At 36.2% G+C, this 27296-nt stretch overlaps 1 protein-coding gene across 14 annotated transcripts in view; it reads right to left on the bottom strand.

The window, feature by feature from the left end:
* Positions 1–27296, bottom strand: part of PDE1A (phosphodiesterase 1A) — a 329201-nt gene that overhangs the window by 17205 nt on the left and 284700 nt on the right. For 5 of the 14 annotated variants that reach the window (XM_049615391.1, XM_049615395.1, XM_049615403.1 and 2 more), the window contains 3 exons: positions 18054–18135; positions 15957–16077; positions 14394–14869 (listed from right to left, as the gene is read on the bottom strand). In XM_049615391.1, the coding sequence (XP_049471348.1) occupies positions 14629–14869; positions 15957–16077; positions 18054–18135 (444 nt within the window). In that variant the 3' untranslated portion in view covers positions 14394–14628. Of the gene's footprint in view, positions 1–14393; positions 14870–15956; positions 16078–18053; positions 18136–27296 lie in introns of those variants that run through there. The other 9 variants (XM_049615392.1, XM_049615393.1, XM_049615396.1 and 6 more) reach the window with 5 other exon arrangements.

Below are 27296 nucleotides of genomic sequence, written 5' to 3'. Positions count from 1 at the left end.
CCCCAAAAGGGAATCTTGGAATCTCCTTGAGGCATGTACAATTGGAAACACATCCTGAAGCTCCTCTTATTCCCTCTCTTACTCCCAACACTGATTTTGGGAGGTCTCTTTTGAATGCATTTTTCTCTTCACATTTAGAGAATGCAAGTCTGCATATGATAAATTCCCAACTGGAGTATAAATAACACAGCTATGCTTACATAACTAAGTAACAGGCTTCTTGGAGAAGGTGATTTAATGCAGTTTTGGAAGATAAGTAGGATTTTTTAAATGTTTTATTTATTTTTGAAAGAGAAAAAGAGCATGAACAGGAGAGGGGCAGAGAGAGAGGGAGAGATAGAATTCCAAGTGGGCTCCACACTGTCAGCGCAGAGCCTGTCATGGGGCTGGAACTCACGAACTGAGAGATCATGACTTGAGCTGAGATCAAGAGTTAGACACTTAACCAACTGAGTCATCCAGGTGCCCCAAGATAGGTAGGATTTTAATGAGCAAAGTGCAAGAGGGGACCAAAGGAGTACATTCCATGAGGAAGAAAGAACAAGGGTTAAAGTAGAAAGAAAGTCCACTGACTTTCCTAGTAGTAGAAGGCAAATGTTCCAGAGGAGATGTGTGACCCAAGACACAGATATTTTTTTTTTCAACGTTTTTTATTTATTTTTGGGACAGAGAGAGACAGAGCATGAACGGGGGAGGGGCAGAGAGAGAGGGAGACACAGAATCGGAAACAGGCTCCAGGCTCCGAGCCATCAGCCCAGAGACTGACGCGGGGCTCGAACTCACGGACCGCGAGATCGTGACCTGGCTGAAGTCGGACGCTTAACCGACTGCGCCACCCAGGCGCCCCAAGACACAGATATTTTAAGGGATATCATTATCAAGGTACACACTGCTGTTTCCTGTGTACAGCCTGCCAGGGTGAAGCTGGCTCAGATTCTAATCTGTACTTGGCTTGTCTTGATCATGAAGTGATTAAGTTCCCTGCTCTCCCCCTCCATGTCCTCTGCATTCATTTCAATGCACAAAAGTGTTCTGTTTTGACTTACCTCTGTAAACTGGAGATAAGCCATATTGAACTTCAACTTTTTTTTTTTTTTTAGAGAGAGCAAGAGGGAGTGAAAGAGAGCACAAGCAGGGGGAAAGGGGCAGAAGGAGAGAAGGAATATTAATCTTAAGCCCAACGCAGGGCTCCATCCCACGACCCTGGGATCATGACCTGAACCAAAATGAATAGTTGGGTAATCAACCAACTGAGCCACCTAGGGACCCCACATATCAGACTTTTAAAAAATAAAATAGCCCAGAAGATGCTAATGTGCTGCCAGGGTTGAAGACTATTGGGTTCTGCCATTACAATAATTGAATGAGTGAATGAATAAGCACATACTCACTGTTCAAACTGTTATGTAAGCTCTTCTAGGCTTCAGTAACTTTGGTGAGTACCACCTCTTAAAACTTTATAATTCTGATCTTCCAAATGTTCCATTCTAGCAAATGCAAACTCCTGCTCTATTGTACTGATAATATAATATAGAATGTCAGCTAAAGAGATTAAGTTGAAAACAGGAATAAAATAAATGTATAATACAGAATTTAATTTACTAATAATTTTAAATATACAATTTAAAAATTACTGGTAGGATCTCATTTAAACTGCTGTTAATTGCATTTTTAAACCATGATTAGAAAAAAAAAATGAGAGCGAGCTCTAGTTTTTATTTGAAAGGTTTTGCTTCCCTTTGTTTGATTAATTGTCCCTTCTGAGCTCTAAACAATATGCATGTATTTTCTCAAAAAGATGCTTGGGTTTAGTCCTGGGAGTTTGAAAGTTGTAATTTTGTTTACATGATGAGTTTTGATTGATTAAAAAGATAATGGGAAGGAATAACTAAAACATTTTAAGAACAAATATTTAGAAACATAAACCTTTAAAGTAACTCAATACAAAATAATATGAACATGTTTTTGTTGTTTAAAAACAATCTATTTTTATTTTCTCTAAGCAGCAGATGCAGAAGAGTTAGGAACACTATTAAGTACTGATAGAGATTGCTGGCAAATAAGAAAAAAAAAGGGGGGGGGGCAGAACTTTAGTAGAGATCTATGGGACAAAGTGCAGCGAAATATCACAGAGTGATATAGACATCTGGGAGGGAAAGTGCCGCTATGTGGCTGGTTTGGGTGTGATGCTTAACAATCAGGTCTCAGAAGCATTAGGAGAAAAGGAGGAGAGATCAAGCAAAAGGGGGATGGCAAAGCTTTGGTGGCCTACAGTGGCCAAACCCGGGGGTCACGTGTCAGAGGTAGAAGATGGAAGGAGCAGGAAGTAGACAGGAGGGGGTATGTCTAGAGAGATGAGAAAGAAGAAATTAAGCAAGGTAGCCATCCCATGGTCACATTAGGAACTTTGATGCCACCTAAGAAGAAAAAGGAAATCAAGAACCCTCAATTGAATAGGCTTACTCTAATTCAACTAAAACATTTGAATGACAAGCTTATGTTTTCTTTAAACATGTAGCATGGGGATTTCAGCTAGAAACTGTATTTGGTCACAGAAAAGTAAAAGAAGTTACATTATTTGTGAACCTGATATGGACTAAGAAATTGATATGTACTATAAATATATTACTTAAAAGACTTAACTACTGGGGCGCCTGGGTGGCTCAGTCGGTTAAGCGTCCGACTTCAGCTCAGGTCATGATCTCGCGGTTTGTGAGTTCAAGCCCCACGTCGGGCTCTGTGCTGATAGCTCAGAACCTGGAGCCTATTTCAGATTCTGTATCTCCCTCTCTCTCTGACCCTCCCCCATTCATGCTCTGTCTCTCTCTGTCTCAAAAATAAATAAACGTTAAAAAAAAATTTAAAAGACTTAACTACTTAATATTTTAAAAAATCTGCATAGTATTTAGATACATTTTTTTTCTGCCTCATGTTTCTATCAAGATCCCCAAATTCCCTGGTGAGACAGATAACAGCTATTTACCTCATCATGGATAAAGCTCAAAAAATATGGCATTGGGTAGAAAGATATTCATTAAAGAATGTGTACCACGTGATTTCATTTACACTAAGTTTTAAAACATGAAAAACTAAATTATGTATTGTTTAAGGTTACAGAAAGAGGAATAACAGCTAAAAAACTAAAAAAAACTAAAACAAACAAAAAAAAATAATTATCATGAAATTCATAGTATTGATTAGATCATGGTAGGGAAAGAGGGAAAACATGATTAAAAAAGGACTTGGAACTTCTAGGGATGGTAATATATTTCTTGGCCTAGATGGTAGGTTTTCTCCCTCTGTCCCTTCTTTTCTCTTTCCTTCCTCTCTTCATTGCCATTTTCTCTCTCTCCTTCTCTCTCTCTCTCTCTCTTCCTCTCTCCCCATGTCTCTCTATTTCTCTCCTTTCTTTCAATGCTTAATTGTTTGAGGTCCTACTTTGTGATAGTCATTGTACTAAGAGCTTAAGAAACATCAGTGATCGACATAAACATCTTTATTCTCATGAACCTTATTCTGAGTGAAGGAAGACAGAAAACAAAAATTAAGCATAGTAAGTCAATTATTTATAGGTTAGACAGTGATCTGTGAAGTGTCATGGGAAAGTAGTTGAGAAGGGATCAGAGGTCAAGGGAGGAACCTGGGGGGAATTTGAAATGTTTGCCAGAGGAGGCCTTACTGACAAGTGACAACTGGAGCTAGATTGGAAAGTAGAGAGGAGGCAGTCACGTGGTGTTTGGAGGAAGCATGTTTCTAACAAAGACATGCTGGTACAAAGCACTTAAAGCAGGAACGTATCTGATGTGTTGAAAGAAAGAAGACAAAAGGACAGTGTAGTTGCACTGGAGCTAGTGAGAGAGAGAAAGAGAAATGGGAATTGAATCAGCAAGATAAAGGAGGCAGGGCAGATGTGGATCATATAAAGCCTTATGGGCAGCAAAATGCTACTCCAACCTGTACAGGCTCCTATAACCTGATTGTTGCATTTTAGGAACTTTGTAAGTTGGTTGTTAAACCTAGTCATTCTTAAAAATAAAATTATAGGGACTTACAATTAAATAAATTGTATTAAAAGTAAAGGTGATAAGTGTTTAAAAATCATTTCCAAATTATTTTGACCCATTTTTTCATTATCTATGTCTTCAGGTTAATTATAGCTACCAAATCTGTATGATGCAAACATCTCATGTGCACCTCTTTTCCCAGTTCCCATGTTCAGAGACTTTATACTGACAGCTTGAAACTGGCCATGGTAGGAATATTTACACCATGGATGTCATCAAACTTTATGAATCAGGGCTTGATTTATTGTTTCATTGTTGTCTAAAGTGCTGGAGATAAAAAAAATAGAGATTAAGTTTAAAAGTGTGTCATGTCTAAAACTGCTACATTATAAATAGCACAGAAGAAATTTGAGGAAATTTTTTCCAGTATTCAAAAATCATTATCCACTCAAGTGACCAAGAAGTCATTTGTATTTTTGATGAACAAGTGAAGTTGACATATGCCTTCTATGTTTTTTAAGTTTTGACATATGTTTTTTATACTTTCATCTTACTCCTTGATATAAATGCAAATATCAATGTTCTTACCTGAACAACTTATGTTTGTCAGTTGCAACCATAAGTTGACCATAGACACAGAGTTTGGTAAAAATCAACTAAGGCATTCTGTGAAAACCAATCACCTATATAGAGTTTACAACAAAGGCTACTGCATATTTTATTACTACTCTTAAACATGTGTTACACTTCCTTTATGTGTAAAATATATGAGAAACCACATGTGTATGTGTGTGTGTATACTTTTTTGAGCCAGTTGTTAAACTTGCCAGCATACTATTACCTGTAGGCCACTGTAAGGATTGCCCATACTGTATTATTGACTTATAAATAGTACATATATGTTTTTATATATTTTTGTGGCATATTTCACAATATTTTTTTAAAAAACTAAACATTAAACAACTTAAATAGTGCTCTATGACTATTAAGAAAATTGAATCAGCAGAAAAAAATTATCCCACAGAGAAAGCAGCAGGCTCACATGGTTTTTAAGAGTAAATTCTGGCGAACATTCAATGCTAATTTAAGGCTCACAAACTCTCAAGAATTTAAAAACTCCAACTTATTTTCTGAGGTTAACCTCAATACCAGAAGTATAAGTATTAGAAAGGAAAATTGCAGGCTCACCTCACTCATATAGATTTTTTAAGTCAGCCAAAGTAACACATAAATTTTAAAAAGTTATTACATTACAATTAAGTTGGGTCTAATCAAGGAATACAAGGTGATTCACCATTAGAAAATCTCTTAATTCATTATATGAACTAATTAAAAAGAAAAATCATATGAATTATTTAAAAAGCCACAGAAAAGACATTTGATAAAACTAAATGTTTCATTTAAAATACATTTTCTTAACAAATTATTTATGGAAATGTAATTAACCTCATAAAGAGAAGATCAAAATAAAATTAAGAAATATCATACTTTATTGCTGAAACGTTGAATATTTTTCCTTTTGAATTCAGAGACAACCTAAATGCTCTCACCATTTCCATTTCAGATGTTTCTGGATAAACTTGCTAATGCAACTGATTCAAGAAAAACAATCATTAGAGATATACATTTGGGAGAGAAAAAAACTGTCATTATTTGCAGAAGATCAGTTTTCAAAAGAAAATTGTATTTTTATACAGCAGCAAGAAACAGCCACTTGGAACAGCAACAAAAATATAAAATACTGATGGAAAATCCAACAAAATACATTCAAACTTTTGAAATAAATTATTATTAATTATAAATATTGATTACTTGATATATAATATGCTTAATGTAATGCCGGGCATCTAATAACGCTAACAAGTATTTTCCATGACCATTATTATTATTATGAAGGAAACGTATACTTTCTGAGAAACATGAAAGAAGATATATAAGATACATATGAATAGGAAGACTTAATATCAACGATGACAATTCTTTCCAAAATATCAAAGTAATTCTGACCAAAATCCTACTTGTTTTCTTTTTTTTTGGTGGAACTTATGAGCCACTAAAAGCAGCTACAAAAGCAGGTGTGAAAAGTTTAAATGAATAATATCATACCGAACATATTCTATGACTGTAGAGCAATTACATAGGAAGTCCCCAAAAGAAACTAGAAAACACTTGTGTATTTGCAAGTTTTAATACATATTCTAAAATGTCTTATTTGCCTTAAGCTAGCTCTAGGTTTCCTTCTGGTTCTAAATAGCTATTAATCATAGGGCACCTGGGTGGCTCAGTAGGTTAAGCATCCAACTTTGGCTCAGGTCATGATATCACGGTTCATGAGTTCGAGTCCCGTGTCGGGCTCTGTGCTGACAGCTCAGAGCCCGGAGCCTTCTTCAGATTCTGTGTCTCCCTCTCTCTGCTCCTCCCCCATTCACACACACACACACTCTCTCTCTCTCAAAAATAAATAAAAGCATTAAAAAAAATTAAAATAAAATAAATAGCTGTTAATCATTCACAATGCAAATCTCATGGCGTCTCAGTTCCCACATTGCCTCCTTTTCTCACTTGTTAATCGTCTTTAAGCCTAGTGTTTTGGGATTTGAATCTATATCAAATAAATCAGAAAATTACCCAGTACAGTAAGAAACATATTGTATTCCATTCCAGTATGACCCCACTCCCCACCCCACACTCCCAGTTCCATTCTGGGATGTAATTTGTTTTTGTCAAAGACACATTTTCTTTGAGAAGATCAGAAGCAGATCTGGGATTAGTTTGCAGTTTTTGTTCCAATTAAGGTGGACTTGGTGGATCTGGTTCAGTTTGTAATTTTTGGTTCTAAACACAAACCAAACCATCAAGTGGCTTACCAAAGTAACTCTTTTGCCTTGAAGGAGAACCAATATTAATGTTTGCCATTTGGGGGCTACTCTAAAGAGACATGCTTCTCTAACAATTCCAGGCATGAAGCTAAGCCACTCTTCCATTTCAGCTTGTGACACAGGATGGCAGGTCACCAACAAAAACAAGGTACATTTATCTGTTCCTTTAGAATTGTTACATTTCTTTGCTGCCTATGGTTTCCTTGCTTGCTAATTGCGGGCATCTGTCACCAACAGCCACCAGTAGAGGCAAATGTGCTCTTTTTTGTTGTCCCCCCCCCCCCCCACCCTCCTCACTTTCTTAGTTGCCTTGCTCTCAGAACTGCATCATAGACCTTCAAGTCTCTGGAACATAAATGGGAATTGGGAATGTCGGCTTCTTCATGGGGGTGGATATTACGTGCCCAATAATCACATTTATTGAGGATACGGAAAGTTACGTGGTTTGCCTGAAACTTTATAGGTAGAAATAAAAGCAGAGAGCAACTTTTCTCACTATTTCCCTCCACTTGTGTCACTAGGAGGTTAGCCACAGGCCCTCTTAAATCTCTTGTCTTCTCTGTAAGTCGTGCAGAAAAAGGAAAGACTTTAGATGCTGAGGAATGCTGAGAAATAGATAATGAAGATATTTTCCTCATTCCAAATGGGTAAGTTTTAACCAAAACCAAAATAGTTTGGAATGGAGGAAAGCATTTTTTACTTTTTTTTTTTATTTATTTTTTTATTTTTTTTATTTATTTTTGGGACAGAGAGAGACAGAGCATGAACGGGGGAGGGGCAGAGAGAGAGGGAGACACAGAATCGGAAACAGGCTCCAGGCTCCGAGCCATCAGCCCAGAGCCTGACGCGGGGCTCGAACTCACGGACCGCGAGATCGTGACCTGGCTGAAGTCGGACGCTTAACCGACTGCGCCACCCAGGCGCCCCGCATTTTTTACTTTTTAACTTCTATCTCTTACTTTTTGAAAAGGAATGTATTTACATATAACATTCTTAGATGCCCCCAGATCCTTAATAGGAGGCTTTCTGAGTGAAATTACTGTTTTAAAACGTGTCTTCTTTTACTGATGGTCTAGGAGCTTCATACCATGGGGCCTAAGTGTCCATACCTGCTTCGGGATTAGTGAAATGTTTTTAAGATAACTGTGAAATATACTGTCAGAGCTGATATGAACACCAAGAATCTGGGGTTCTGTTCAGAGCCTTATTGTTTAATTAATATTCTAAAACTTTAAGCATCATATAACCTTCTTATTTTCATCTCAATGCAATTATAATAAAGTAATTATCATCTTCAGTGTACTTAAGACTAGAGGTGATGGCAGCAGGAAATTACAATGGCAACATCTGATACATACTGGCTTTAAAACTGATGACTATTTTAGTAGATGTATTTTTGTACCAGATTGCATTTTTACTTTTTTATTATGAAACATTCTACTCATATAAATGGGTTATAGTTACACATATAAAGTATATATGTCAGGTATAACCATAATCACAAAATGAACATTTGTGAGATAAACTATTACTAAGGGTCCCATCACTCCCCTAGAACCATTCTGAATATTTTCCCCTTTCTTTTGTTTTATCATAAGTGTATTCTAAAACCTATTATTTAGTTTGTGGGTTTTTAAAATTTTTCTATAAATGGCTTCTTGCTCTATTGTGGCAGCTTGTATATTTTGCTTCATATTATTTGTGACTTCCATCTTTGTTGGTACTCACAACTAAAGTTCATTTATCTTAACAGTGTATGCTTTTCCATAATATGAATACACCACAGCCTGTGAATTCATTTTACTGTTGTTTTCAGTTTTTTCTTTTTTTGCTCTCAATACCAATGCTATAGTGAATATTTTGTTCGTGTCTTCTGATGCACATGAGCAAAATCTCTCTAGGGTAAAAAATACAGAAGTCAAATTATTGGGAAATATGGCATGCGTGTCTTCAGCTTTGCTAGAGAAAGCCACGTTTTTCTGGAGAATGATTCTATAAATTTACATATATACAATTAATGCGTAAGAAAACCAAAAACTCTGGCATTAGTCTTGACTGTTTTCTTGATTTCATACTCCAGATATAATCACTTAACAAATCTTATCAGTTCTACTTTCAAAATATATCCAGAATCTGATCTCTTGTTGCTATCCTTTCTTTCTCATGCCTACTCATTCAAGTCACCATCTTTAGGCACCCAGAATTTAGACACTTCTCCCTCCATCAGTACTACGTGGTCTAAGTCCCCATCTTTCTCCTGTGTTATAAACCACAGCCTCTTTTCTCACTTCCTTGTTTCCTTTTCTGTCTCCCAAACAGAATATTTTCCATTCTGTAGCCAGAGTGATCCTTTTAAAACTTCAGACCATTTTATTTTTCTTCTTCAAAATGCTACATTTGGCTTCCTATCCCTCTTGGGCCAAAACCAATGATGTGGTGTCATGTTATCCATTTATCACAGGGCCTACATTAGTCCCACTTGCCCGATCTTCTGTTTCACTTACCTCCTGTTATTTTTTTCATGTCAGGCAAACTCCACCTCTCAAATATTGTGCTGATCATTTCCTCTGTTTGAAAATTTATTCCCCCACACCTCCTCATTGCTCTTTCTAATCTCTTTCTTGTATTTATTTAAATGATCACTTCCTTAAGAAAGCCTTTCTTGGCTACCTTAAAATGCAATCCTGCTCCCAGCTTCCACAGCTTCTTTCATAAATGTAGGGATTATTGTTTCTCTCTCTCTCTCTTTTTTTTTCTATATCCCTAATTCCTAGAACACAACAGAAGCACAGTAAATAATAATTATTTAAATGTTTATTTATTTTTTGAGAGAGAAAGAGAGACAGAGCGTGAGCAGGGGAGGGGCAGAGAGAGAGGGAGACATAGAATCTGAAGCAGGCTCTAGGCTCTGAGCTGTCAGCACAAAGCTGGACGCGGGGCTGGAACCCATGAGCTGCGAGATTATGACTGGAGCTAAACATGCGCTTAACTGACTGAGCCATCCAGGAGCCCCAATAATAATTATAATAACAGTCAACTCATATAGTGCTACTATTCTAGGTACTTCTTTTTTTTATTATTTTTTTAATGTTTATTTTTGAGAGAGAGAGAGAGGGGCAGAGACAGAGAGACAGAGAGTGTGGGGGAAGGGCAAAGACAGGAGACACAATCTGAAGCAGGCTCCAGGCTCTGAGCTGTTAGCATGCAGCCTGACATGGGGCTCAAACTCATGAACCCTGAGATCATGACCTGAGCAGAAGTCAGACACTCAACTGACTGAGATACCCAGGCGTCCCTATTTTAGGTACTTCTAAGCAGATTCTACAAATCACCTCATATAACTCCCAAAACCCAATGTGGAGAAAGAGGACTTCCTGTTCTAGTGACATAAAAGGGTTGAGTGTTTCCACAGAAAACAAGTACACAATTGGAAAATATTAACAAAAACAATTCCACCACAATGGAAATCAACCAAGGCAACACAACAATTTAAGAAGCATTTATTCTTGAAAAACTGCTAGCGATTCAGGTAAGGAAAACAGCAATTGGTGACCTTTTTGCCTGGAGCTACTCCCAACCTCCCTGCCAACCTCAGCTTGAGAATGGCACCAGAAACCAGTTTTACTGCCAGAGGCGGTAGACTCAATTTGGGATAGAAGCAGAGGGCAAAACCCCCTGGTTTCCACAATGTAAAACAGTGGGTTTGGTTTAGAATAAATGGGGAAAATGCACAGCTTTGCAAGCCTGAGGTTGCAGTCCAAGTTTGGGGTAACTGGTAGATGAGTAGGATTTCAAAGAGAATTCCTAGCAGTTGAAGAGCCATGGAAAGTCTAGATAGCTCTCTCCAATCTCTGGCTAACTGAGGAACTATGCAAGCATGCAAGAGATGTTGAGAAAGTCTTCCTGCACTACCTAGATTTTTGAAAACGTTGTTAAAAAGCTGTTGTCCTCATATTCTTGAATTTCAAGAATACGTTTTAAATTTTTGGGACGATTTTTAAATTTTAATTATTAAATATAAAATCTATTTTAAAAACATTTTTGAACATCAGAGACAAAGCTTTCTAAGGTTTTTGTGTTATTTTGTGGAAGGGTAAAGTAATTAACTTCATTGTCATCTACTATTGATTATGCATTTAAAATTTTCTAATTAATCATGACAATAATAGGAATAAAGTGTAAATATTTCACACCATTAAGGAAATGAATTGGAATGGAAAAAATAAACAACCCAAGCAGTAAAAATGAAGGCAAGAAAAGCAGGAAAACAGAAATACTAGATTAAAAAGGCTCCTCTAATTTTAATTTTTATAATGAATAAATACTGAATTTTCCTGAATGTTCTTTCTGCATCTCTTAAGATCTTAGGTTTTTATCCCTTGATCCTTAATATGGTGCATTGAAGGGGCGCCTAGGTGGCTCAGTCAGTTAAGTGTCTGACTTCTGCTTAGGTCATGATCTCATGGTTTGTGAGTTGGAGCCATGTGTTGGGTTCTGTACTGACAGCTCAGAGCTTGGATCCTGCTTCGGATTCTCTCTCTCTCTCTCTCTCTCTCTCTTTCTCTCTCTCTCTCTGCCCCTCCCCCGCTCACACCCTCTCTCTGTCTCAAAAATAAATAAATGTTAAAAAAATTAAAAAAATATATGGTGATTGCACTTCTGGCATAAAAACCCTGTGTGGTGGTCAACTCAGTCTGCAAACCCAGGACTCCAGCAAAGGTAAGCAGATACCTTCCAGAGAGATTCTGGCTCCAAGTTTCTGTATCTCTCTCAATTTCAGTTTTATCTTTATTTGGATGGGTTCTAAGGACATCAATTTCTCTTTTTTTCTTTCTTTCATTTTTTGTTGTCACAAACAAAGTACTCTTCATTACTTGTTACAAGCAAGGAGACAGGGAGATAGTTCTTGAAGCACTGTCTCTGTCATTTTCTTGTTAGCAATATTTCACCCAGCATTTTATTTATTTATTTATTTATTTATTTATTTATTTTTACCATGAGATATTTCTTTAAGTTTATCTAGTTCACCACTGCATTGGAAACAGCAACCAACCATGCAATGTTACAAGTAAAACAAATCTGGCAGTATTTGCTTTACTCAAAACGTGTGTACCCTACACAACTATCCTTTGGAAATTATATTATCAAAACGATCCATGATTCTAATTTGCTAAAGCCAGGCTGCCTGTGTTCAAATCTTGGTTCTATCTTATCTAACTATAGGAGTCAGATATTATCACTCAATTCCAGAAATGTAAATTGAGAACTTTATATAGATCTAAAGTTTACTGTGTGCAACAAAATATTCAGTAGAGCATAGTGGCAGAAAGTCTATTAAAAAGGGAAAAATTGCAGTCACTAATTCAATTCTGATAAAGGGTTTTCCTTCACAGGTTTATGACAGATTCCAGGTGACAGGTTGATGTTTGGGGCGTAGTGTTGCTTATTTTAATTAAAACTTTCTTAGAGGAGAGTGTGTTTTGGTCAATTGGATTTTTTGGGTTCATTGAAGATAAAGGCTTCAAGTGAACTTTTTCAAACTTTTTTGAAAAGGTAGTATACTAGGAGGTGCTCGCATGCAGTGGGGAAAATGGGTAAAGAATCAGAACAGTTTTAACTCTACCGCTTAGAAGCTGTGTGATCCTCAGTTTCCATATGTAGCAAATGAGAGTAGTCACCTCTAGTTAGGAAGACTGTTGCAGGAGGAAATAGGATAATCCATGTCAAATGCCTGGCATACAGGAGGGATTTCAGAATTCTTACTCCCCTCCTCTCTTCCTTGCATCGCTGAATATCTAATATATCTATTTGTTTTCTTTTCTGAATAAATACATTCAAAGTGGAATTTAAGTATTCATTTATTCATTCATTCAAAACTATCCTCACTAAATAATTTTAAAGCAACTACAGTATGCCGAGACATGCTAGCTCTGAGAAAATCATGACAATGAGATAGACATTGTTCCTGTTTTCAAATGACTTATAGTTTTGGGATTTATATCTTACTGTGCTTCAGTAATTGTCCATAGAGAGGGGCAATTCTCATCATTTGAAGTCTCCAATTTGATGGATTTGACAATATTTTAGTTTGGCCATCTGGGTCTTATATTGCATTATATTTTTTATTGAGTGACAATAATGTATTACAAAGACCCTCTGTAATGGCTAAGGCTAGCTACATAATTACAGGTCCCCATATAAAATAAAACTGAGACTGAAAAATTTTTAAGAATTTCAAGATGATGATAGTAGAGGATTTAAGTACAGGGCCATTCTGAGTGTGTGTGTGTGTGTGGCGGGGGGGGGGGGGGCGGTGGTGCTGTGTGAATACAGGAAGTGGCCCTCATGATAGCTGTATAGAGCCACCAAAGCCTGGGAAACTATTTCTTCTCAACAAAGATCAGACTTTTAGGAAAATGTAAGTTACACAGTCAGATGAAGACATTAGAATGGTATTTCTTTTATTTCCTAATAGCAGAGGTGGAGAAATAATGTGACACCATTAAGTAGTTATTTAATTAAATGAATATATACTGAGTGCCTATGATATGCCCAACACTGTGCTACAAGCTAAGGAATATACTGGAAAACATAACAGACCATGTCCCAACTTGTGTGAATCATATGTTCCCCTGGGGAAAACAGATGATAAACTTTAAAAGGAATAAATAAATATCATCAATTACGGACTAGTGATACCACTTTGAAGCGACTGAACTGGGCCCTAATCAGAGAAAAATAGGACAGATGACATACTTGTCATGGTCAAGGAGGGCCTCCTGGTGGAGCTGCCTACCATGAAGGTTTAGAGCACTGCATTGGGGAGAAAGAGTGAATTCTAGCTCCTTCACTTACTAGCTGTGGGATTTGGGGCAAGTCACATCACTGTCTTCTGCCTCAGTTTCCTTATTTGTAAAAGGGGAATAATAATAATATATACCTTATAAGGTCCATGTGAAAATTGAGTTAATTAAGTGCTATTTTTCAAAATAAAAGTAAATACATACTACAAACTGCTAGCCAAGGAAGACTCAGCCTTGCAGAAAACTCTAAGGGGAGAATCATCTCTGGCTGAAGTAACAATCATCGCAAAGGCTCTGGGAGTATTTCAAGAACCTGCCAGAGGCCACCGTGCAGGGAGTACAGCACCTGAGAGACACAGGGCTATGGACAGGAGCGAGCATGAGGGGAGATGGGGGCCAGATTTGAAATCAGAAAGCTAATTTCCTGAACAAAGATAATGACTGCTACAAATTCACGTCTTGTAAACAAAAACAACAAATGTACTTGAATCAGAAAACATGTCAGAAATGGCTAACACTAGCTTCCCATTTGTTTCCTTTAAGGGAAGACTTACAAATGATTCTTTCCAACACATGAATGGAACTGTCACCCAAAGAAGTAACTTAGTAAAATTGAACAAAAAAACACACCCAAGTCTCTGACACTGAGTGTTACATTCCTAATGCAACACAAAAGCCATGTGCAAAGCCTAAAACACAGGCTTAAAAGCACTTCCAGAAATTAACAGGAGGTTAATTTGCCACATAAAGTTTTTTCACCATTTTCTTGCCCCATCCTTTGCATTCATGTCACTGCCACCCACTGGCACAGATTTCTGCAGTCCACATGACATAAACACAGCAGAATCTCTTTAACAGATAAGCCAACCTTGTGATGAATAATCAAAGGGTAGCCAATTCCAAGCACCACCAAAAGCTTGTGTATTCCATAAAAGAAGAAATCTAGGGGGAAAAAATCCGAAATCCCAGAGGAAGAGTTAAGACAGAAAGAGAGAGTAGTAAGGCTTCATAAACAACTATACCTTGTGCAGCTAACTCTTTCCACCTCTCTTTGTTCTGCTGGATGATGTCCACCAGGTTGTTTTTGAAGCTTTTCAGGTCCACGCTTGCAAGGGAGTAGTCTGGGGAATAGGTTCCATCGTTCATGGTGCCCTTCATATTTGATCGTCTAAACAAATCAACACTGGGTGAACCCAATAAAGGTGCATATGCTAATAGTAACAACCAAAAAAAAAAAAAAAAAAAGCCCAGAAAACACCAATGTCAAGATATGGTATGAGGGAACAAAGCCTGAAACACTTCACAAAGCCAGCTGCAGAAACAGGATGGCAGGTGCTCAGGCCCAGTTTTGAGCATGCGTCAGGGCTGCTCACCTCCCTCCTTTTCTCCCATCATGGAGAGGGCCAGGACTCTGGCTGGAACTCCCTGGGTTGGTCAAGGACACCCAGAGCAGCAGGTTGGAGCGCTCTTGCATTATAAGGTGGCTAGGCCTCATTAGAAAAGCAGATACTTGAGGTGAGCTGACTTGGTGGTGAGTTCACAGGTGAACATAACAAATGGGGCATCACGATTCTGGAGCCCTAAGTGGGGCCAACCTGAATCATTCTCAGGAGAACATTTCCTCAATTTCCTCATTGGGACAACATTTTGGGAACCTAGTGGTGTGCTATTAGGAAAAGTTGTGTGTTCAGATAGACAAGAATTTAGCATGATTAATCTACAACTGGAAGTTTTAAATAATATCCCTTAACAAATTTGTCAATGAAAAATGTTTAGCTTGAAATATTGTGATCGCATATACAGTGGATGCTACTGTTACCATTAGATGTTATATGGATCTGTTGTACTCACATCATCTGCAAGCTTTATGTTGATATAGGCATCTCTCTAGATCTACAAGTGGGTTGTAACTGGTTTCTTTGTAAGCAAACCAACACAACTATATATGCTAACATCCAAGACACAATACATACATTTGCACAAAATTCAGATATTTTAATTCTTCTGGTATTGAATACTCTTGTGTTATATTCATTAGTACTTTGATATATTAGTTAGTTAGTACTTTGTTAGTACTTTGATATATTTTGTAGTGGACATGAAGTGAATTTCAAAGGCAGATGCAATATAATAGAGAGCCACTAGGTGGCAATACTATCTAATAATTCTAAGAATTTCCAACCTAGCTATAAGAGATAATGAAGATAATCATTAAAAAAAAAAAAAAAAAAAAAAAAAAAAAAAACGCAAAAAAAGAGAAAATACCAAACCTGCTTGCCCCATAGGAAGGAGTTTCTGTTTTTGAGGCTTCCTCTATAAGAGGAGTAATAATTTTCTCTGTTGAATCTGTCAGAAGAGAAAATGTTGGCTCTACTATGAAGTCAATGAAACCTACAAAAGCAAAAAAAAAAAAAAAAAAGAGAGAGAGAGAGAGATGAATTGAAACACTACAATTTTCTGAACTCTAAAATCTGTAATAATGAAGAGTCTGATGCATCGGGTAGAAAGCATCAGCTACATACTGGTTTGGTTTACCCACTGAAATTATTTTTAACCCAATCTAGAGATAGTTTAATAGCTCTATAAAATGATCTCTCAAGCAGTGGAAGTGATGCAATTTAAGCTTGATGAGTATATTGGCTTTTCTATTTAATATTCAGTTTTTATACTCTTGTTCACAATAAATTCAAGTCTAACCAGAGTGATTATATTTTCCTCTCAGTGACAGGGATCATTACTTTTCTGAAAGGATTCCACTTGTTTGTTGAATTTATTATTGACCGACAAAAAATAATATCTAAGCTTCAAAGAAACAAGAGAATTGAAGTTGCTTCTCAGGCCACAGGAAGGCACCCACTTTTTTGCCCCCTCTGACTATATCAGTCAGAGCTTCCTGCCAGTGTGTTAATATTTCAAATTGCTGTTTATTATTCTCTGGATGTAAAGCGTTAGTTCACAGCACGTGGGTGTGTTCTGTCAAATCAGTAAAGAGAACAGTAACATCTCTGGGAGACAGCATTATTTCCACCACCTTGAGATGTCAGGATTGAATACAGACTTTAAATTTAAAGTGCTCGTCAAGATATGAAATGACACACAGAGAGAACGGGGCAATGCCCAGTGTTTATGGGGAGAAGGAGACAACCCACTCTAAACTGTGTACACATTTCAACACTACGTGTCCCTGGAGAGGTATGGCACTGGAAATCAAGTGCTTGTGGCCTTAAACACACCTGGGATATATGGACGATCATCTGAATATAAGAGAAAATTGGAGGGAAGCTTTTAAAGTGACACTGTACCCAGAAAGATCCACATTTGAAGAGTATTCCATCCATCAGATACACAGATAAAAGGAATTCGCATTTTAAGTAACTGGCTTAGTCATGTTATACATTAAGGTGCATTTTTAATTCAAGAAAACTGCAATAGTTTTGTGTTTTAATTGATGCCTTCCACTCAAAGCAATGTTCATTGGCCACCAGTAGGTTATTTCAAGTTCTGTCTGTAGTTTTCAATGCCTGGAATTCGGAGACCGTCAAATGAGGTGTCACCTTGCTAACCGGGTAGCAATTTATATTACAGCAACAAGCCTAAGACACTTCCATTCTTTCCAGTTTCCCTGAGGAGGTTCTTAGCCTGTTATGCTCACAGCTGCTAAACAATGGTAGGTACCAGTGTTATGGTGGCTAGAAAAACAGCTGTTGGAACTTGAATGGGAAGGGGCAAAGGTCAGAGCGAGACTCTTTCTGACAGTTGACTACTGCTCTGTTGGAGGTGGTACTGGAGCAGCTAGAGAGGTAAGGCGGCAATCCTAATGTTTATTAATCTTGCCGTTCAGTAATGAGGGTGCTGGCTCAGGGGATAACCATTACAAATATTTGGAGCATGCAGCATAGTAACCATATGTTATAATAATGGGTTGAACTTGTTGGTTTATCTTCTTATATCATAAGAATTTTTTTTCCAAAGGAATGTAAACTGGCATGTTGAATATATTATGCAAACTTAGTAATAACGGGACAGATATATTAACATTTTCATTGAATTGTTCTATATGCAAAGGATTAAATTATAGATTACAATAATCAGCAACACAATACAAAAAAAAGCTGTCTCTTAAACAAGAAGAAAGCCTGTCATTTGTAAGAAGGTTGAAAATAGAATAACAATTACGTTTACTAATACTGCTTGATTGAATTCATTTTGTGAGAATTTTTCAAAATCCTTATCATTTAGCACCATATAGACCAGTCTAAACATCAAATTGTTAGGAGTGTGAAGTTTCATGGATGTTTGCCCCTTTAAACAACATGGTTTCTCCATTTGAAAACTGGCACACATGTGCCCACCCTCCACAACAGTACCTATTTGTGACTGGGCCACCATCGTTGACTTCCGGTCACAAAGTGGGGAAAATGGAAGTCCTAACTCAGCTTCTTTATCTCCCTGTGGAAAGGAAAGCTCATTAGTACAGGCTTAGTCTGGAGAAGCTTAGACGACGAGCAGTCTAGATACAAAGCCTAAAAAAATTGCATCTTTCTTTTCTTAATTGGCACTGTGTATTTATTTATTTTTTTTTTTATAAAACAAAAAAACTATAGTCCAAGTTGGTGTAATTTTACTTGGTCTCCTTTTGAGGACATACTTATTGCTGAAGAAAAAGAAATGAACATTTCAGCACCTGGAGACTCTGCTTTGGTATTACAAACCCCTTGATTATAAAGAGACAAACCTTTGCTCTTTGGAATTTTCTGCAATTGCCATAAAATAGTCATCTTAGTGTGTTATTTGGCATTTAATTAACAATCAAGCTCGTGGATTCTCATGCTTTTTGTCCCCCCCATGCTAAATACATCACAGATCTTCACTATGAAGACTTAATGATTATATTATTTTTTGAAGTCAAAAGTATATGAATATTTTGAAACATCTTTCCACTTATAAAACAACATTAATTGAATCTCCCACAGCAAATGAAGAGTATCTTCAACATCCTTACATTCTGTGTGCATCATTTTAACGTATTCTCAGAAAATGGAAATGTTAATGATTTTTATTACTTGATCCTATCCATAGTAAGTTAATTGAGTACATATGTTAAAGAATTCCATGTACGTTTGGGTTTAACATCACAAGAACTGATTCGATTTTCATCTCCTAAAATAAAAGTGGCTGCTGTGGGCAAAACTTTATTATCACAAGATTCATCCAACATCGAACATAGGTTCTTTCCTTGGCATTCAAGGGGATGTGCTTACAAAAGAAAGAGAAGCTACTTCACTTGTGTCTCTTCACCTTGATCTTCTGGCTATTTGAAGGATGCCTTGGGCTCTATCTTCTCCTAAGCTGTTGGCTGTATACCTTCACAGAACACACGGTGACTTATGTAAGACCACAGTTTAGGACACGTGGCCAGGTTCTCGAATCAGAAGACAAAAGGGAGGGACCATCACTTTTGCTGTGTTGTGGAGCCCATGTAACAATGCAGTGTCTGTCTTGAGGACCTCAGATTTTCAATCCCTCTGCTTCTTTAACACCTTTTCATTGTGATCTTTACAATAACATATCAGTATGTTTTATTGGCTTTAAAGTTATTCATTGACAATGTTTTCTGGTGCATTTCCTTGAAACCATACCTCTGATCATAAGAAGCAGGAAGTCTGAAATCAGAATCGTTTGGGGAAAAATCTGGATATGGTCACCAGAGAAGTACACAAAGTAGCTGTAAACAGGAACATTTGACTACGTCATAGCTTAGAGAAAATGGGGAGTAGAATTTCTGTGATCCCTCCCAGCAGCTGTGCTCCTTCCTTAGAGAATAACAACACCCATTCCATTTGGAGTTAATATTTACACCCAGCTTAAGGGACAGAGGGAAAGGAATTATTAGTGCCATTAGCCTCAGAGTTACAAGATACACACTTCAATCACTGCTTTTCATCTGGCTCTCTTTTATTTCAGACATATCACAACTTGATGGAATGAATTTTCCTCATATGTTACCTCACTTGGTAATTTTGGTTAACTCAAGTTAGGAATAAAGATATAATAGTATCTACCTAGTAGGACTATCCTGAGATTATCAAAGATAATTTATGTGAAGGCTACACTGCCTAATATTTAGTAAATGGTCATTCAATATTAGCTAGTAAGAACCACACTTCATACAGGTGAAGAGGATTAAAAGTACACTTACAATGATGAGCACTGAGCTCCGTATAGACGTGCTGATTCACTATATTGTACACCTGAAGCTCATATAACACTGTATGTTAGCTATACTGGAATTAAAATTTTTTAGAAAGAACCATACTTCATAATAGCAAAGATACAGAGCTGTGAGGTATTTATAATGTCTAATGCATATCTTAGATGGTTTTAAACCACGGGATAAATGACTGGTACTTAATTGAGCATGTAATGGAGAGGCATTGGCTCCCCACCCCTGTCCTCAGGACCTCCCCAGTTTTCTAGCAGGAAACTGACATGACAGGACTTTTACTTTTGAAATATCAATTTGTCAGCAGTGTGGGGAATTGCTTGAAGTGAATTAAAGATGAATCTTGGGCTTCAAACCTGAATGAAAAGGAGTCTTTGGTGCCACTAATAGAAATAAGGCAATCTGAATGAGGGCTGTATTTGAAGACTATTATGCATTTGATCTTTAACATAATGAGAATAGCGTGCAAGAATAATATCATTGTTTATATTAAAATATAAATAATAATATTGCTATTGTTAAAATAGAAATAAAGCTCCTCATAGACTTCATGGGAAATGTGATATTGTAGACACTTATCTGATCTATGCCTATATAACTGGTTTTATTGATTAGGGGGCTGCTATCTGATATTTTAATATGTATATTTTTATACTATATAATAGGAGTTCTTTGTTTGATCTAAAAATGATAATTTGGGCCTGAAAAAGGCATTGTGGTGATTTCCCTTCTATGAGCTAAATTTTATAGAATGCTAGATGGCAACATTTTCATATAGGACCTAGGCACTTGGCAGATATATATAGGGTCCACTGCCCTATATTTGGAGGGAGAAATTTTATATTCTATTTGCTTCTTATATTCCACAATTGAATTAGGGTATTAAATTTCCACTGCTAAAGCACATTGAATACTAAAGCACATTAATTATTTAATTTATTTATAAATATTTCAGGGTGTTATTCTTTAGGGTGAATTAAGACCATGAGGGCAAGATTAGTAGGAGGCCCTATAGCCAGACTATGGGGGCACCACAAACCCAGTACGACAGGGGGGTACTACTAGGGGAGAGGGAAAGATATGTAAAGAGAAAGTTGGGATCCCTGAGTATAAATTTGATAAACGTTAAAATTTTCCTTATTGGGTCCCTGAATTGGGAGCATTTACTCTCCCTAACGATGAAATCTGGGGTCAAGGCAACAGACATTGTGTAAGTCATCTAGTTTTCTCTTGGAGGATGTGCTTTCATTTGAGGTTGCTGCCTTCAGGAGGCCAAAATATACTTTCAAAAATCAGTAAAATACCAAATATACATATGTTCTGGTGTATTGACTTGTACAGTGGTTGGAATAAAATTACAGGGCCCTAAGGCCACTGACCTCAATTAACCAATGTCACCCAATTGTGCTCCTGGATCCCTGCATCTTTTCTTGGGGATGACCCTGCAGGTGGGAAAGGGGAGAAAGTGACCCCAGAAATGTGGAAACACAAGGCAGCCTGATGTGCTCAGACTTGTCCTTGTATCAGCAATTCCCTTGGAGGCCGTTGAGGTTGCTTCTTTGAAAGGCCATGACAAAGACCAGTAATATTTTTATGCTTTCCTAACAGTATGAAATGCTTTGGTAGTGGTCAACAAGTTGTCAAATCCAGTGACTTAATGGCACTTTTTTTTTTTTTTTGCATTTTATCTGAAGCCAAAGAATTTCTATAGCTTTCAAAAACTGAAGACAAAATGGTGAAGTATAGAAATCTTGAGAACCTTCTTGCATTGAAAACAAGTTTTAATCACAGAAGCAACACCAACAACAAACATACAGGAAGCTCCTGACCACAGACTTGAGGGCCACTACAAGGCCAAGGGTGAATTTGAGGGGTCACAAGTTCTACAGGGACATTTAACTGAGGGAGAAGGGGAAGAAGTGATAGTTTACATTCTTTGGACAACTTATTTAAGGGATTTAGGCCATCTAATTACCTTCTTTCATTCTTGCTAAAAATTGTCCTTCTAAATTCTAGGAAGCCATCAAAACTGTTTAAATGTTTAATGATTACTATAGCTAACATATTCACTTGCAGCAAGATTTATATTGTATGATTGTATTTTGTGAGTTATAAATATTGTATAAGACATTAGTATCCTTGCATGCCTCTTAAAACTATGAGCTTTGATTTTTAAATTTTAAGTTATTATACGGGCTCATAGCTATGGTTCTTTATATTTATCAATTTTTGGTGGTGGTCGTGTCTGAATTTTTGATGCCAGATCCTTGGCTGAGGTTGCCCTAACTAAATACATTACTAAATAATACATTCCCCATATTAGTATGGGGAATACAATCTATTTTGAAATAACACACTTCACACTACTTCTTGTAATTTTGAAGAACATAAAGGGGCCTGGCAGTATACAATTTAGGATAAAATAATCGTTTTGTCCTGCTCCCCAAAACTTGTAATTCCAATTATTTGTTTCTCCTTTTTTGAAAAGGTAGTACCTATTGGTAAATATAGATTTTACATAACTGACAATTTTTTTTCATGTAACACAAAACAACCAGCTGAAAAAGGAAAAATTCACTTAGTTATTAGGTTTGTATAATATGAAGCAGAAACAAATTTTAGTAGCAGGAAGTATTTCTTTTAACTTTATTTGTATTAACTTCTTGTTATCTTGCCAACACCAAGAGTTGGGGTAACACTGATGTAATTTTAAAGAATAATGCAAATAACTTGGTTTGCATTGATTTCTCCTTCAGAAATACGGTGTGTTTTAAAAATTCTTAATGCCTATTTAATCCCTTTTGTTGGAGAAAATGAACTTAGTAGAAAAATTAATAAGAAATTGACTTAGAAGTCAACACATCTCAAAATTCCTCTGGATTTTTCTGAAACATTAAGTGATATGTATGTAAATATATGTATGTACACACATACATATACACATATATGTTTCTGTGTGTGTAAATTTATATGTGTGTACATGCACACATACAGGCACACCTCCAAAAGGCTAATATATGGGATATGGCAGAGTAAGAGTACTGGGAGATTCATTTAGTTAACTGAATGCACAGAAACATTTTAGCTGTTGGCATCAATGTCATACATTAGCATAAGTCTCATAAAGATAAACTTGTTTTGCTTGTAACCATGTCTGTTGGTAGTACAGACTCACTTGTTCTGACCTTTCACATCACATTCTCCTGTTTTGCTCTGTATATTCCTGCAGGGGATTTGAAAGTCACTTACTTTTAAAAGTCCAGAGACTGCGAAATAGAAGATTCCATTATTAAAAGCTCAAATCCTAAATCAACTTATTACAGTCTGAAAGGGATTTCATAGTTGAAGAGGGAATGCCAACAGGGATAATTTGATTTTATAATGGTCCACCTTAACCTGTATGCTTACTCGTCTCAGAGCTGTAAGTTTCTTGCCTTATATATTAAGGTCATTCAAGAAAAGACAGTCATTTGTGAACATTTTGGGATGACACAAATGCCTATTGTTGCCATCAAGAATCCCGTCAAAAAAACAAATGAAAAACTTGACATTTTCATACTCTAAGTAACACAGTCTGAAAAATTCAGATCACAAAAACATGCAAATATCATGATGTTATACCTATTCCAAGACTTGACCTTTTGTGTTGCATGCATTTTTATCTCTATTTAGATATCTGAGTCACTGCTTATCAGGCGCTGAGAATGACAGAGGAACTAAGTAGCCTTATGGAACGGTTTACCTCTACCCTGAATTTCAGATGTGAAAAATCACTGCGTGTTAGAAGCTTCATTATTAATAGCAGTCGCCTTTCTAGAAAATTCAAGAATAAGGTAGTGAATCTTGAAAACATCTTGACTCAATCTCATTAAGTTCATTACTCTCAAGATTCTGTCAGGTAATCTTTGTCTGGTTTGAAATTAATAAAAAATAGGGAGAATATAAGTCAAGATACTATTTGGATATCTAAGAGTAATTTTCAAGAGTTGCTGGAATTTATTGCAGACTTATATTAATGGGTTTTTTTTTTAGAATTCTTTAAAAAAATTTTTTTAATGTTTATCTGTTTTTGAGAGAGAAACAGAGACAGAGTGCTAGTGGGAGAGGGACACAGAGAGAGGGAGACACAGAATCCAAAGCAGGCTCCAGGCTCTGAACTGTCAGCAGAGAGCCGATGAGGAGCTCAAAGTCACAAACCACGAGATCATGACCTGAGCTGAAGTTGGACTGAACCATCCAGGAGCCTCTTTTAGAGTTCTTTAAGTCATTCTGCTATATTCTTCTTTAAATCAAGGAAAATTTTATGTACAAAATTTAAGTGCATAAATTAGGAACATATTTATGTAATTAACACGCAAGATGTAAAACATTTCCATCACTTCCAGAAATTCCCTTAACTTTTTCCAGTGAATCTCACCTCCTACAGGCACCCATTGTTCAGATTTTAATCATCATAGGTTAATTTTGCCAATTTTGAACTTCATATAAATGGAATCATATAGTATGGTTTTTTTTGAGATTTATTGTTGTTTGTATTAGTCCATTTTTTATTGTTGTATAATATTCCATTGTATGACTATGCCATTATTTACTTATTCATTTCTATTTTGGATGCAAATTTGGACTGTTTCTAGTATAGGGCTATAATAAGTAATACTGTTATGACTATTCCACATTTGGTGGGCATAAGCACTAATTTATCCAAGTTATACACCTGTGGGTTGGCATGCTGGGTCATAGGGATATTAAGTCTTATGTTAGTTTCATTAAGTTTCATGGATGCTAGCCAGTAGTTTTCAGAGGAGTTGTAATTATTTATATTCCTACCAGCAATGTCTGATACTTCCAGTTTCTCCACATAACAAAAAACACTTAATATTTTCAATCCTTTTAACTTTGGTTATTATGGTGAGGATGTAGATGTATCTTACTGTGCTTTTAATGTGCAATCCTTTGATAAGCAATGATATTGAGTACACTTGTATGTATTTATTACCAATTTGTGTACTTTTTAACGAGGTGGCTGATCAAATTAGGCTGATTTTTTTTATTACTGATTTGTAGGAGTTTATGCAATTTGTGAACAAGCGCTTGGACAGATATTTGTAGTACAAATATTTTCTCTCACTCTATGGCTTGCCTTAATGGTATTTTTGGAAGAGAAGTGTTAAAATTCATTCTTGTCCACTTTGCTACTTTTTTTTTTTCGTTTTTAGGCAGTGCTTTACGTGTCTTTTCTAAGAAATATTTGGCTACCCCTAAGATTAGAGAGATATTCTCCTGAGCTTTCCTCTAGAAACTTCATAGGTTTAGGTTTTGTGTTAAGGCTGGAGTCAATCTTGAATTAATATTTATATATGGTATACGTAAGGGATAAAATTCCTTTTCTCCCATATATTTAATAGTATCAGTCTATTGCCATTTATAAACTTTCTTTTCACTGTTTAACTATCTTACTGCTTTTGTAGAAAATCAAATGATCGTATAAGTATGGGACTGTTTCTGGAATCACTATTCTATTTTATTGATCTATTTGCCTGACTCCATGTCAATAACACACTGCCTTGATGACTTTAACTTTCTACTAAGTCATGTGATAAGAAGGTGTAAATTTTCCAACTTTCTTAATCTTTTTCAAAATTGTTTTGATTATATCTAGATTCTTACATTTCCATGTCAATTTTAGGATCATCTTTTCTTTCAACTACTACAAAGAAGTCTGTTAACAGTTTTTGATAAGGATTATGCTAGGTATATTAATCAATTTTTTGAATTGACATCTTTTAAAAAAAAATTTAATGTTTATTTATTTTGAGAGAGAGAGGGGACAGAGAGGCAGAGAGAGGGGGACAGAAGATCTGAAGCAGGTTCTATGCTGACAGCAGACAGACCAATATGGGGCTCAAACTCACAAACCATGAGATCATGACCTGAGCTGAAGTCAGACGCTTAGCCAACTGAGGCACCCAGGTGCCCCTCGTAGAATTGACATCTTAACAATATTAAATCTTTTAATCCATAACATGGTATATCTCTCAATCTACATAGACAGATCTTTAAAAATCTCTCAATATTCTGTGGTTTTCAGTGTTCAGGCATTATATGCATTTAATTAAATGTATTCCCAAATATTTTTTTTGTTTTTATGCTTTTATAAGTCATATTGTATTTAAATTTTTATTTTCAAGTTGTTTGTTGATAGTATACAGAACTACAATTGATCCTATAGCCCTGTTAAACTCATTTATCAGTTCCAGTAGCTTTTTATAGATTCCTTAAATTTCTATGTAGAAGCTCATATTTGTGCAAATAAAGACAGTTCTTTTTATTTTTATCCAATCTATTCTTTATTTTCTTTTATATATCGTAATGGCTAGAGCTTCAAATGCAATGTTGAAAGGAAGTGGTAAGAGCAGATACCTGGAACTTAGCATGAAAGTGTTCAGTATTTCCCCAGGAAATATTATGTAAGCTATAGACACCTTTTACCACAATGGGAGAGGTCCCCTACTTCTAGTTTGCAGAAAGTTTTGTAATTAGTGTCTTTTGGATTTTGTCAAATACTTTTTCTGCGTCTATTGAGATAATAGTAGGATTTTTTTCTTTTAGTATAGTAAATTATTTTAAATGATTTTTTACTTAAATCAACCCAAGTCATAATATGCACTCTTTTACTATATTGCTAGATTGGATTTGCTAATATTTAAAGAAATTTTCCACCTAGGTTCATGATAGATATGGGTGTATAAAATCCTTTACTTGCAAAATCTTTGCCAGCTTTTGTCAGGGTTATAATGACAATTTTCCCTCTCGCTCTGTATTATGAAATAATCTGTGTGAGACTGGCATTATTTCTTTTTGAAAAGTTTGAGAGAACTCACCATCTCTCACTTGAATTGAGAACTGAAATAAGAATTAAGAATTGAAACCACCTAAGCCTGAATTTTTCTTCATGGGAAGAGTTTAAAATACAAATTCAGTGTTTAAAAATAGGTATATGGATATACAAATTACAATTTTTCTTATGTTTGTTTTGGTATTTTATATCTTTCAAGAATTTGACAATTTCTCCTAAGTTGTCAAATGTGTTAAAACATAAATTATGCCTAAAATTCCTTACCCTTTTGTTATATGTAGAGTCCATAATGAAAACTCCTCTTTTACTTATGATTTGTGTTTTTTTCTCTTTTTCTTTTTTAAAAACACTTTTTAAGTTTATTTATTTTCAGAGAGAAAGCAAGTGAGGGGGGCAGAGAGAAAGAATCCCAAGCAGACTCCCGCTGTCAGCTCAGATCCCAATGCAGGGCTTGAACTCACAAACCACGAGATCATGACTTGAGCTGAAACCAAGAGTCAGACGTTTAACCAACTGAGCTACCAGGCACCC

The sequence above is a fragment of the Panthera uncia genome (assembly GCF_023721935.1).
Source record: "Panthera uncia isolate 11264 chromosome C1 unlocalized genomic scaffold, Puncia_PCG_1.0 HiC_scaffold_3, whole genome shotgun sequence".
In the NCBI taxonomy this organism is placed as follows: Eukaryota; Metazoa; Chordata; class Mammalia; order Carnivora; family Felidae; genus Panthera; species Panthera uncia.
This window is presented reverse-complemented; position numbering and strand designations above follow the sequence as displayed.